The sequence below is a fragment of the Aquarana catesbeiana genome, linkage group LG06, assembly GCF_042186555.1.
Source record: "Aquarana catesbeiana isolate 2022-GZ linkage group LG06, ASM4218655v1, whole genome shotgun sequence".
Lineage (NCBI taxonomy): Eukaryota > Metazoa > Chordata > Amphibia > Anura > Ranidae > Aquarana > Aquarana catesbeiana.
In genome coordinates, this window is record NC_133329.1 from 86,257,119 (window position 1) to 86,270,878 (window position 13,760).

Below are 13,760 nucleotides of genomic sequence, written 5' to 3' on the forward strand. Positions count from 1 at the left end.
TTATTGATCCAGATAGACGGGGAATCCCTGTCTGTCTCCCTGTCCATTTGTCTGAAACAAAGTTTGTCAGCATTGACTTTTAAACAGTGTTGCCAACTTTCTTTTTCCTATGGAAAATGTGTTACTGGTAGGATTACCAGGTAAAAATAAGGGAGAGGAAAAAAGCCTGGAAAAAAAGATCCTGTATAAAACCTTATCTAATTTCCAGTAACCTACAGTATATTACATTTCTGTTTCATCAGACATCAGATGATTTTTTTTCATGCTAGTCTCGTATCGAAAATGAATAGTTTAATAGATTACTCGTAAGACCGACGGTAACTTGTATTGTAATCTTTTATTTCTGTGCATGCATGGTATTGGTCTTCCTTTTTTTTTTTTTTTTTTTTTTTTTTTTCTTTTTGGACGAATACTGTCCTAATTAAACGAAAATCATTTGTTCTGTTCTCTTACGAGAAGAATTTACATGCTTGTCCCTCGAATAATTTCTCATGAACTGTCGTGATCGGATCTCCAAAGCTGTGAACTAACAATCGGGTTGTTTAAATGATTGCTCTGAAAACCTTTTTTTTCTTTTTCCAATTTTTTTTCTTTTTTGTGTACTAGGCTTTAGCCAGAAATGTACTATGTGGTTAAATGGCTTCTACCCAAATGATCCCCTCTGTTTGCATGACGAGCAGCTTTGTAAGTTTCCTTAAAGCCTAATTTCAGATTGAACCGTTCAGTTGTACAGTAACTTCTTGCTTGCCTTTCCAGGGTCGTCTCCTGTCCCTGCTGGATGATAACACTCTCCATCTGTGGGAGCTGCAGCAGAAAGATGGCTGCTCCGAAATCGAGGAAACCAGAAGCTTCATCCTTCCAGGCCGACCAGGGTTCGACTGCGCTAAGTACTCAAACTCCTCTTCTTTCTCTCTCACGCTTGTGGCTGAGCAGATTAAATTGGAAGGCCAGCAGCAGGGGTGCCTCTAGACCACAGAGCAGGGGATCAATTCTTCATTGTCTGAGTGCAGATATAGTGTGTGGAAAAGGCCACTGCTGAGCAGACCTGAAGTGATTGCAAGAACTGAGCACCCAGTATCCCTTTCCCGCTATACTCCGTACTAGCAATGGGCTCCGGTGTATTTTGGATCGAGCCCGCCAAGAAGCCGGTGTTCTGCCGAGAAAGTTCCGCTCGGCGTATAAGGACCCCCCTCTGCTGCGCCTGCGCAGTAGGATCCGGCGGAAATAGCCGAAGGTGAAAAGGGAAAAATCAGCTGTACACGGCACCTGTAAGAGGGCCCCTCGCGGGCTTGCTTCACTCGCCACGCTTCGGGCACGGCCTCGCTTGGCTCTTTTTTTTTTTTTTTTTTTTATATTCCCCCTCTAGGTCCACTTGGATGGTGGGGAAGGAACCTGGACCTAGGGCGCAGGTGCCGTGTACAGCTGATTGAACATTTTGAGCTTCGGCTATCTGTGGCGGCTGATAGTAGTTCGTACTGCGCAGACGCTGCGCCTGCGCAGTACAGGGGGGGTCCTTATCCGCCGAGGGAACTTTCTCGGCAAGACACCGGCACTGCACACTGACAATCCTAGACAGCATGTGTATGTGCAGCTGCTGGTTGGCAAATGCCTCACTGCCTATGATTGGCGGTGTGCATTGACTGCTTCCTGGTGGGATCGATCCGAACATGCCCGAGCCCATCACTATGAGGTCCACACCAAGAGCAAAAGGGAGAATCTGATGTGGGCAACAAAAGCGTTCTCATCAGTAATTTGATTCACAAGACCCAATATGCTTTGTGTTCACTGATTTTTGCAGCATTCTGTTCCTGTGTAGTCTCTAAAGGCCCCCATAGACGGCTTGCATTTTGTCCGCTTCCAGCTGAATGGGTCAAAATTCGAGCCATGACTGACCCTGCTTTACAAAAGTCATTTTAAAAATAGACTGAACTGGGTGTAAAATTATTAAAAAAAATAGACTAAACTGGGTGTAAATTATCAGATGCAGTCTCTTGTTTTTGGACATTTCCAGCAGCCAACTGCTGCCTAAATACAATGGAGATTCCTTTATCCGCATTGTTAGTGTGGCTGGAGGGATTGAGTGATTTTCTGAAACTTGAAATACAGCCAAAGCTCTTTTGACTCTTCTCCTCCTGTGGCTCACAGGAGTGCAGTTTGTTTTGCACTGCTGTGACCAGTTTTTAGCAGACAGCAGGCTGAAGTCACACAGCCAGTCAAGGCTTGGTAAAGATCGCGACAATATGGTCGGATTCCGCCCACAACTCTAGATCGGCACCTGGCTCAGCCTCTCAGTGAAGTTCTGAGAGCCTGAGGAAGCCACTCCAGTAAGCGCGGGGGGGGGGGGCGCGCAGAGCAGACAGTGGTGACTGACAGTCACCAGCTCTCTGCTCATGGAGCTCTGAAAACCGAGTGGTGAGTGGTGTTTGATCGCTCAGTTCTCAGTCTTAGACGGTGGGGGGGGACAGATGCGGCATCGGTCCAATGCTGCATCCACCCAAGCAAGTATGATTCTTGGGATAAATAAACCCCTTACTACTTTTTCAAGATTATCTCCAGCTTTACGGTCACTTTAACTGTATTCCTGGCTGTTGGACACAAACTTTCTGTTTCACACCCAGAACAACATTGAGTCGGCCTGAGTGCTTCTCAGCCATTCATGGCCAGCTTTGTATTTTCTGAATTGTTTACAAATCTTCCTCTGGCTGAGGTGGAGATCATGACGTTTTCCGTCTGCCTCTCCAGTTTAGCCTAACTCAATTGTATTCTGAGCGTGGGATGGGAAGTTTATTATTATTATTATTATTATTATTATTTTTTTGTTTAACCCGCTTAAGCGCAAAATCACGTACCTGTATGTGATTTCTTTCCTTGGCTCTTAGGCGCGCCGCTGGAGCCCCGCTCCTGCTGTGATTGGACAACCCGCTGCTTCCGGCCACCCACGATCGTTCACAGGAGAGGCATACCGGCGGTCTGTGAGGGAGAATAAAGGAGAACTTGTGTTTCCTCCAGTCACTGCATTCCCTCATAGTTAATAAGCAATCCCTAGGAGCATACTTAACCCTTTGATCGCCCCTGATGTTAACCACTTCCCTACCAGTGTCATTTATACAGTTAGTGCTTTTATTTTTTTTATTTATTTTTTTTCTATTTTTTTTCTATTTTTTAGCACTGATCACTGTATTGGTATCGCTGGTTCCCAAAAAGTGTCACTTGGTGTCAGATTTATCTGCCGCAATAACACAGTCCCGCTAAAAATCGCTGATCGCAGCAATTACTAGTAAAAACAATAAAAAAAAAATAAATTTGAAAGTCCATAAATCTCAGTTTGTAGGCGCTATAACTTTTGCGCAAACCAATCAATATACCATTATTTTAGTTTTTTGTTCTTTTTTACCAAAAATATGTAGCAGAATACATATTGGCCTAAATTGATGAAAAAATGTGATTTATTTTTTTTGTTTTTTGTTTTGTTCCCCCCCCCCCGGATATGTTTATAGCAGAAAGTAAAAAATATCTTTTTTTTTTTTTTTTTTTAATGGGGCTAAAGATAAAAAATGCAGAGGTGATCAAATACCACCAAAAGAAAGCTCGATTTGTGGGAAAGAAGCACATCAATTTTATTTGGGTACATTGTTGCACGACCGCGCAATTGTCGGTTAAAGCAACGCAAAAAATGGCCTGGTCAGAAAGGGGGTAAAACCTTCCGGAGCAGAAGTGGTTAAACAAAACTTGTTGGCTTTGAAATTGATGTCCAACAATTCATTCACCCCAGGTTGCAAGAAAAAATTTGTTTGATTTACCCTTTCAACACATTTTAGTGTTGATTGGTGAATCCCTCCCGTGGAGCTTCAGTACAAGCAACCTGGTCCATACATGGATCGAAATTCGTCCAGTTCCTGCTGAACTGGCTGAATTTCCAATCTTTCGATGGCCCGGCTTTAGATCATAATGGATCTAAAGAAGTCCTGTAGTCTTCTCCAGTATCCTAGAGCACAGTGGCTCTTGCCTAGATAGAGCAGTATGTGGATGGCTCAAACACACCATAACCCGTCAGAATTTATCGCTGATCTGCCTTCTGTGAAGTGATTGGTTGCTGTGAGTGCCAGGCCCCCTTTCCATATTGTCCTGCTTGTGCAGATGGCCTGACTCAGGGCAGGCAGAATACAAGCGTGAGGAGGAGGAAGAGGGTCACTCTGGTGGAAGGTGGGACCTTTGCAAACTTTAAATGCCACTGGTGATTGGGAACCACACAAGATGTTTGTTTTTTTTTTTGTTTTTTGTTTTTTTTTTTCTTTTTTTTTTCTTCTTTTTTTTAGTTGTATTAATGCAAATTTTCTAATGTTGTTTGGTAATATGTCACTTCTCCCGTATATGGACACAGATTTACCATCCATCTGTGGCGCATGTATGCCTACTTGTCATTTTACATTTCATAGCATTAAAGCCTAAGTGTAACTAAATTTAAAAAACTGAAAAATCTGCACAAGGGACACAACCTGCAGACAGTAGCATGACGTGTCCCTTGTGCTGATTCTTCCCCTGTTATAAATCCCCTGTCATTTCTGAATTTCAGATTGTATCATTACACTCCAGGTGCCCCAAAACAAACTCTGTAAAGTATTTTCTTTAGCAAGTAGCCTCGTTCTGAGCAGAAGAGCCTGTGCCCTGCCAGCATGAGGATTTCAAAGACAATCTAGCTCAACACTAACCTGCCAAATATTATACCCGCTACGTCCCAGTGTCCTACGGTGCCTTATAGGCCTGTGTATTCCTATATATATCGTATGTGGTTGGTTGGGTGATATAAAGTGCCAAAATCAGGCTAAACTTATTGCTATGCAATTGCTTTGTGCACTGGCATTGCTTGCTCATGTACATTCCTGAAGCATTACCCATATTTACTAATGGATTTTAAGAAAATGTGTGCTTGAAATGTTTATTTGGTTGGCAAATTTACATACCCTTTATTACATTTTTTTTTTTTTTCTCCCTAACATTGTAAATGCGGGACGATTTATTGGCAGAAGCTTCACTTATAAAGCCTTTTTTGTTTTGTTTTATGGCTGGCTTGTCCATGCTATCGGAAATAATGCACAAAATCTAACTTCTCTGGCGCATGATGTATTTTTGTCTGTTTTTTTTATATATAAAAAAAATTCCAGGCAATGTCTAGTGACCTTTTGCAGCAATGTGCTGGTACCCTCCTGACTAAAGTAGTTGTAAACACATATACCCAGTGAAGTGACTGGCCTCTTGTTAATACACATAGGTGTCCGTTTATGAAGCAGTGATCAGCGGTGATCCCGAGGATCACCGCTGATCACAGTCCATAAACAGTTTATGAAACAGTGATAATGGGGGAGAACATGTTTGAACTTGTTCTCCCGCCGATTATCTCTACACACGGAGAATCCTCATTGAATGACACAGTAACGGCCAGTTTATGAAGCGGTGATCTCACCGCTTCACTGGCGATCTGTGTCAGAATTCACACTCCCAGGTTCACCATCTCAGAGGTGGTGAATCGGGGAGTGAAGAGGAAATCTGGGGGGATCTGAGGGGGAAGGAGGAAGATTTTTAACTTCCTTATGCCTCGTTCAGACCCCCCAACACTGTAAGCATGTCCCCCTGTCATATTTATGTGTATACATATTTATACATATATACATATAATGTGTATATGTATATATATATCATGCGTGTGTATATACATGTATATATAGTGTGTGTGTGTGTATACATATGTGTATAATGTAGGGGGACACATTATTTTATTAACATTAATCCACGCCGTTGAGCAGTGATAATTTATCACTGCTTGATAAACTGACATCTGGTGCTGTAATCTCATAAAGTCTCACGAGATTCCAGTATCAGGGGCCGTTCTCCACTATTTGAAGCATTTGTAGATCACTTCACTCCTCCAAAGGTGAAGCGATCTACACCGCTTCATAAACTGGCACACAGAGGAGAAGATTCTTCACTGTGAATGCCGGAGAACGAAGCAGTGAATAGATTTCACTGCTTCATAAACGGACACCATAGATGAAACAAAACCTCCTACAGTGAGGGGAAAAAAGTATTTGAACCCCTGTTGATTTTGTACACTTGCCAACTGACAAAGAAATGATCAGTCTATAATTTTAATGGTAGGTTTATTTTAACAGCGAGAGACTGAATAACAAAAATATCCAGAAAAATGCATTTAAAAAAGTCATAAATGTATTTGCATTTTAATGAGTGAAATAACTATTTCATGCCCTATCAATCAGCAAGATTTCTGGCTCTCAGGTGTCTTCGATACAGGTAATGAGCTGAGATTAGGTGCACTCTCTTAAAGGAAGTGCTTCTAATCTCAGCTTGTTACCTGTATAAAAGACACCTGTCCACAGAAGCAATCAATCAGATTCCAATCTCTCTACCATGACCAAGACCAAAGAGCTGTCCAAGGATGTCAGGGACAAGATTGTAGATCTACACAAGGCTGGAATGGGCTACAAGACCATCGCCGAGCAGCTTGGTAAGAGGGTGACAACAGTTGATGCGATTATTCGAAAATGGAAGAAACACAAAACTGTGAATCTCCCTCGGTCTGGGGCTCCAGACAAGATCTCACCTCATGGAGTTTCAATGATCATGAGAACTGTGAGGAATCAGCCCAGAACTACACGGGAGAATCTGATCAATGATCTCAAGGCAGCTGGGACCCTAGTCACCAAGAAAATAATTGCTAATACACTACGCCGTGAAGGACTGAAATCCTGCAGTGCCCGCAAGGTCCCCCTGCTCAGGAAAGCACATGTTTAGGCCTGTCTGAAGTTTGCTAATGAACATCTGAATGATTCAGAGGAGAACTAGGTGAGTGTTGTGGTCGGATGAGACCAAAATCGAGCTCTTTGGCATCAACTCAACTTGCTGTGTTTGGAGGAGGAGGAGGAATGCTATGACCCCAAGAACACCATCCTCACCGTCCAACATGGAGGGGGAAACATTATGCTTTGGGGGGCTTTTTTTGCTGAGGGGACAGGACAACTTCACTGCATCAAAAGGACAATGGATGGGGCCATGTACCGTCAAATCTTGGGTGAGAACCTCCTTCCCTCAGCCAGGGCATTGAAAATGGACCTTAATCCCATAGAAAATATGTGGAGGGAGCTGAAGGTTCAAGTTACCAAACGTCAGCCGCGAAACCTTAATGACTTGGCGAGGATCTTTAAAAGAGTGGGACAAACCTGGTGGCCAACTGACCTCTGTGACTGCCAACAAGGGTTTTGCCACTAAGTAATAAGTCATGTTTTGAGAAGGGGTCATATACTTATTTCACTCATGCAAATCAATTTGTAACTTTTTTGAAATGCGTTTTTCTGCATATTTTTTTGTTCTGTCTCTCACTGTTATAATAAAATTACCATTAAAATTATAGACTAACAATTTCTTAGTGGGCAAATGTAGAAAAAATCAGCAGGGGGTTAAATACTTATTTCCCTTACTGTACATAAGTTATACCTCCTTTATCTGCAGTTCTCTCCTCCTCCTTTTTTATTTCCTCCTTTTTTTTTTTTCTTCTTTTCCTTTTCCTTTTTTCTCTCATTTTTTCCTCTCCTCCTTTCTCTCCTCTTCAAAGTGAAAAATTTATAAAGCTGGTCTGTGCAATCAGAAAAAAAGGGGACAGAGGGCTGAAGTTACCCTGCAGAGCTCAGTGAGGAGAGCTCTGAGAGCTGATTGGAGGGAAGAGACCTCCCACCCCCCCCCCACCTCACCCTCCTTCACGCAGCGCACAAGAACAGAATTTAGGCTGTCATTCAGTTGGAGCTCCCTTCCCTGTCACCTTTTTTTCTCTGTGTCAGGAAAACTGGTCAGAAGTGATTCATGCTGATAGCGGAGGAGCGAAGCGGCAGACAGAAATGACACTTGGTGCTCTGGATTGAGACAAGTACACCCTATAGAACAGTGGTTCTCAACTCCTGTCCTCAGGACCCACTAACAGGCCAGGTTTGCAAGATAAGTGAAATACATCACAGGTGATATCATTTGCTGCTCAGTGATTGCAGTACAGAAGGTCCCCGAGTTACGAACCTCTGACTTGCGAATGATTCCTACTTGCGTACGGGAGGCGGCGAGACGTTCTATGCATGCGCGGCCACTTTTCGACGGTGGGCACATTGGAAAACATCGGAAAACGACGTCTGCGCATGCGCGGCTACTTGACAGAACATCGGAAAACGACGCCTCTGCCTTTCTGCGTATGCGCTTCCGACTTACGAACAAATCCAACTTAAGAACAAATCGGCAGTCCCTAACCCGTTCGTAACTCGGGGACTGCCTGTATTCTAGTCTGCATCTCCCCAAGGCCAGTTAGTGGGTCCTGAGGACAGGAGTCGAGAACCACTGCTATAGAGGGATATGTTTTTGTTTATATTTCATGTCTGAGGTTTACAACCACTTTAATGAAATTAATTTCACATCAGACCCCCCCATCAAATCTCAGGTTGGTCTGTAGAGCTCTATGGATGACAGCTCCTAACCCTTTAGCTGTCCTGCTGGGATTCCCTGCAAGCGGCTTCCACTTTGCACACCAACCACATGGTGCTTTGCTTGGCACCACTGCCATTCATAGAGCGCCTTGTATTTTTTTTTTTTTTCTAATACCACCAAGTGTTTTTTTTGATTGGATGAGGGGCAGTGATGTCACGATCTCCACCTTTTCTGAATTGGAGAACGCTGCGTGTTCAGTGAAAACCTTACAAGGTGTTCCATGAATGGAGGTAGTCCTGAGTGAGCAACCCCGGTGGTCCTGAGTGAGCAACCCCGGTGGTAAGTGTGCAGAAGGAGACATGACCATTTTCCAACTTGGCATTGTTTCTGGTAGCTGGACCATGCTAACTTTTTTGTTTAGAAGGGACCCTAGAACGATTGAATGCTTGTGTGCTCTATTTCAGTATGCAGGTGTTCTGGAACCCAAAAAACAGTTGTCTAGTCAAGGATATTCTGCATATCTGAAGCTTGTGTTAATGACTTGATGTCCTAAAGTACATGCTGTGCAGCTCTGCTCTAGACAACCTATCCCCCCCCCCCCCCACAGCTCACCTTATCCTATTTCCAACTTCCATACCGTTGCTCAGCAACATACATCCGTATCAATGACAACAGGGCTGAATCGTGCCAGTCTCATGCATGTTTTATTGGTTCCTCTACAGTGCTGTCGTGTCCAGCTGTTCATCAGAACGAGCTGCGTAGCCGATCGTCATTCTATAATTCATTACTGTAGCCTAAACAAGACACCTTCCCAAAATGCTCTGCGATGCTTGAGCCTTTGATGCCACTGCCGTGCCCGGTCCTCTGGAGGATGTGACACCCATGTAACAACTAAACAAAGAATAAACTCATTTCCTAGCTGCCTGACATTCCGTAAAACAGGTTCACCACTCTTTTTTTAAAAATGCATTTCCTCTGACTTGTCCATCTCAAGATTTTTTTTATTAGCGTACAGCCATAATTGTTTGCTGCTGCTGAACGTTCTCCCCATAAATCTGTTTTTGGTTGCTTCAAAGTCATAGAAGTCTGTCAAAAGGAGATCATGCAGATACAGCTGCAATTCCAAAATGGAAACAGATTCTTTAGGAAAGAATTTAAACGCTTCATTTGTTCTCTGAACAAGCTTTGTGGGATTTTGCAGCTTAAAAGGTAACTCCACTTTCGTGGGGGAAAAAAAGCAAAAAAAAAAAAATTCTAGCATATAAAATTGCTACGCAAGTCCTATTGTAGTTGAATGTTATTAAAAATTACCTTTTTCAATCTGCAGCTCTGTAATTCTCTATGCAATATGGCTACCTGGAGGCGCTCTGTACACAGATGGTATGTCATTTCCTGCTTGTGTGATTGGATTAAGGACTTTCCCAGAAGTTTGCACCAAGATGCAAACCAGATTTTGGGCATCCCCTGCAAGAAAAATGTAATTTTGGGGAGATACTTGCAAAGGGAAATCGCGTCTAAAGGGATGCACACCCAGCCACTTTCCTCATTAGAACCCTGCAAAGTGCATCAGCCGATTTGATAATTTATAGAGTAACTCCCATTAGATTCACTTTCCAGAATACCAAAGGTAGGAATACAGCTGATCACAGATCAAGATAAAGGGCCAATCGCAGGAGCCCTTTACCTGTGATCAGCTTTGTCCAATCACAGCTGGTCACATGTAAACAAATGCTGGTTATCGGCATTTCCTTTCCTCATTACTGCCCATCAGTAGTGCGGCCTCGTCTGTGCCCATCGGCAGTGCGGCCTCATCTTTGCCGCCTCATCAGTAACCTTTTAGTTCCGCCTATCGGTGTAGCCTCATCAGTGCCCGTCTCAACAAATGTGGAGTTACGCTTTTAGCCCTGGTTCACATTGGTGCGATTTTGACATGTCAAATCGGCGGCAATGGCACCGTCCTAATTGGTGCGATGCCGCATTTGCAGTGCCGCACCGATTTCAAAAAGTAGTTTCTGTACTACTTTTTGCGATTTCGGGGTCCGATTTCCATTGACATCTGTACAGAAACCTCACAGATGTCTGTGAAATCGCAGCCGGAATCAGGACTGACATGTAGGAGTGAAGTCGCACAAATTCACTTGAACTCGCACGGCTTCATTCCCGCAGCTCAGTGTGAACCTGGGCTTAAGCTTTTTAAAAAAAAACAAAAAAAACCTGGAAGCCAATTGGTTTCAGTGCAGTGCTGCACCAGATTTTGCACTCTCCACTTTTAGTAAATCAACTTTTTGTATTGGAGCAGTGTGGTACCATTCATTTTGAACAGCCCTCCATTGCACCTTGTGACGGAAATGTGTCGCAGTGAAAAGTGATGCATCCCATGTTGGTGCCTTGTGATGCACTGCCAAAAAATATGCTTCAGTTGCACTTTAGTGCACGTCTGTCAGCAAGTACGTTGGGGTGGCATTCATAGAGAATGACAATGTAACACACCAGTGCAAATAATGTGAATTGCTAAATGCATCACCGCAACAATATAGTGTGAACAGCCCTTATGCAAATGCTATGTAGAAGTGATGACTTGTGATTAGTCTGTCTATAGATTGTAATTGAGAAAGGAGCAATTGAGTGCAATTATTTGCAGCAGGAGCAAGAGCAAATATGGCTGCTTCGCTACATAAAAAAACGAATAAAAAGTTTTGTTTTTTTTTAAATTTTTTTTATGATAAACTGAGCGGATTTATAGACTTGTTCATCTTTAAATCAGTTAGTTATTCTTTAAAATGAAATGCTCCTTTAAAAGGTAACTGAAAAGGAAAATGCATGTGAATGGTGAGCCTGTCTACTGTAAAGGAAAATCCATTTAGTATGGGATAGGGATTTTTTTTTTTTTTTTTTTCCCCCAGTAATGACCATATTTTATTAACAATCCCTCTTCTGTCCACAGCTCTCCTCCGAGTGTCACCCGTGTAACGGTTATTTTGGTGACCACTTCCTGTGATGTGGTTGGCCTGGGAACAGAAGGAGGAGGGGTTTATTTTGTACAGATCCCAAGTTTGAAGCTGTTGGAGGACCAGACTTTGCTGCAAGATGAAATTGTACAGAGGTAAGGGGGGGGGGGGGGGGGGGGGGGCGCGGGGTGTTGATGAGCGTGGCAGCAGGCCGGTTCAGTGGAATGAAAGAAGGGGTCACCGTCACCACTTCATAGTGAACAAAAAAAGAAATCGGAGTGTGCTGAATGAATGGTCTTCAAGGAATCGATTATCTGCGCTTTTAGTTAACCCTCTGGTACCAAGATCGCACAGTGCACCGAATAGAGTAGAATAATATCTAATCCAACTTCAAGCATACAGTATTTATTTAAACTGTATGTTACGACAGAAAAAAATGCAGTCCATCTCTGCAATGTACATTTACAATGTTTAATCTCTATAAAGACGCTGTATGTACAGAAAGATACTTGTTCTGCCCAAAATTCACGCAGGTTCTAAGCCCTGTTGTGTACAATACAACTTATTTGTGGATTGAGTAGTGCCAGCCCTGCCCAGTTTTTTTTTTTTTCCCCCCATAATTACATTTTTATTAGGAATTTTACACCTCATAGACAGGAATTAGAAGTCATCAGGCATTACAGGGCTATACAACATTGGTACAGAATGACCTTTTAGCAAAAGACAACTGGGCAAACTACTCATACCCACTCACTCTCCCATCTTCACAGCATAGGCACTAATCATTCTGTAGTTGCACAGGTCAGCTCTGAGTTTTTTTGACTTGACAAGATAATTAATTTTGTACTTGTTGGACATGTGAGACACTTTTTTTTTTTTTTTTTTTTTTTTAATGGTATAGTTAAAAAGAAGCAGATAATTATTGAAGTGTACGTACACTTTAATGTGCTTCACAACATCCATAAAATAATGTACAATGTATTATAGCTTATATATACAGAACTATTGTAGCTTGTCAGTTGTAGCAGATGTAAATAACATTTAAGGGCTCTTCCAGATGGGCAGCCAGGGGGCGGTAAAAACAAAAATGAGCCAGTTTTACACTCTGCCCCCCACCCTGGCTGCCCTCCTGAATTGAACAATACAGCAGGGCAAGGCTGTACACATGCCACGGCTGTGATGCTTTGCTTTACAGCCACGGCATTATTAACTTGGGGTGCCATTTCACAGACACTCTGTTTTGAGGCTTGAAATATCGCAACCTCCTCTTCCTTCCTTTTTTTTTTCTCTAATTAAATTGGGTTTTTTTTTTTTCTTTTTAAATCCATTTATTTTATTTATTTGTACTAAAATTCATTTTAGTATTGGGTTATTTTTTTTACCTAAAAATATAGATTAGATCAAGATGTTGTGCAAATATTGTGCCACTTAAAAATTGACTTTCTTTATTCTACTGGGCCTCTGCTTTCAGAAAAGATATCATTTTCTGGGGGGTTTTAAGTAGAACTATAGGCAAAACTTTTTTTTTTTTTTCATTTTGGATAGTAAGGGTTAGAACTAACCCCTGTCAGATTTTTATTTTATTTTTTGTGTTCCATTGCGGAGATTTCTGGTCACTTCCTGTCCCCATAGCCAAACAACAGGAAGTGAGGGGCTATCCCTGCAAATTAAGGGAATTCCTTGGGGTGGCCTCTAGGCGACCCAAACTAGTGTCCCTATTGGAAGATTTTCCCCTCTTACTTTTCTGGGGACAACCCAAAATTTGGGATTTTCTTTTACTTTCAATGATAATGTTATCATTGAAAGTTATTCTCCCAAATAGGGAGAATCTCCTTGATAGGGGCACAGACAGCAATAAAAACTGACAAAGAGTTCTAACCCCTAAAGTTTTGCCTTTACTTATACTTTAATGTTGATGGGTGTCCTCTGTAGAGGGTTAGTGAGTGGTTAAGGAGCACTGTTTACCAGCCCTGGATTTTAACTGACCTAGAAAAAAAAAAGTGCCCTTAAAGTATTTGGGGAGCCGTACACAACCGGATGGTCTCAAACTATGGATTGTTTGGTTCGTTGTTGGGCTAAGCAATTTTGTAGGTCTGTTTACCTTCTGATTTTTCTGTTACAATAGTTTTTGCGTTTTTATGAGCGTCACAAAATAGAGCGGCAAACAATCCTTGCCATGCTCAAATAATTTGACAATACAGTTGCATAGGGAACAAAGGGGGGGGTAGTGGAATTGAGGGGGGGGGGGGGGGGGGAACGTAATTGAGGCTTCGCGAATAAGATGGGTGAACCTTAGTGGCTGATATATGCACAAGGGCTAACATGAGAACCAAACAT

General features: G+C 42.5%; 1 protein-coding gene across 2 annotated transcripts in view; it reads left to right on the top strand.

Moving 5' to 3' along the window:
* LLGL1 (LLGL scribble cell polarity complex component 1) overlaps window positions 1–13,760 on the top strand; it is a 134,385-nt gene that overhangs the window by 76,070 nt on the left and 44,555 nt on the right. The window contains exons 4-5 of one of the 2 annotated variants that reach the window (XM_073636375.1): window positions 757–887; window positions 11,420–11,578. In XM_073636375.1, the coding sequence (XP_073492476.1) occupies window positions 757–887; window positions 11,420–11,578 (290 nt within the window). The remainder of the gene's footprint in view (window positions 1–756; window positions 888–11,419; window positions 11,579–13,760) is intronic. The other variant, XM_073636376.1, reaches the window with a different exon arrangement.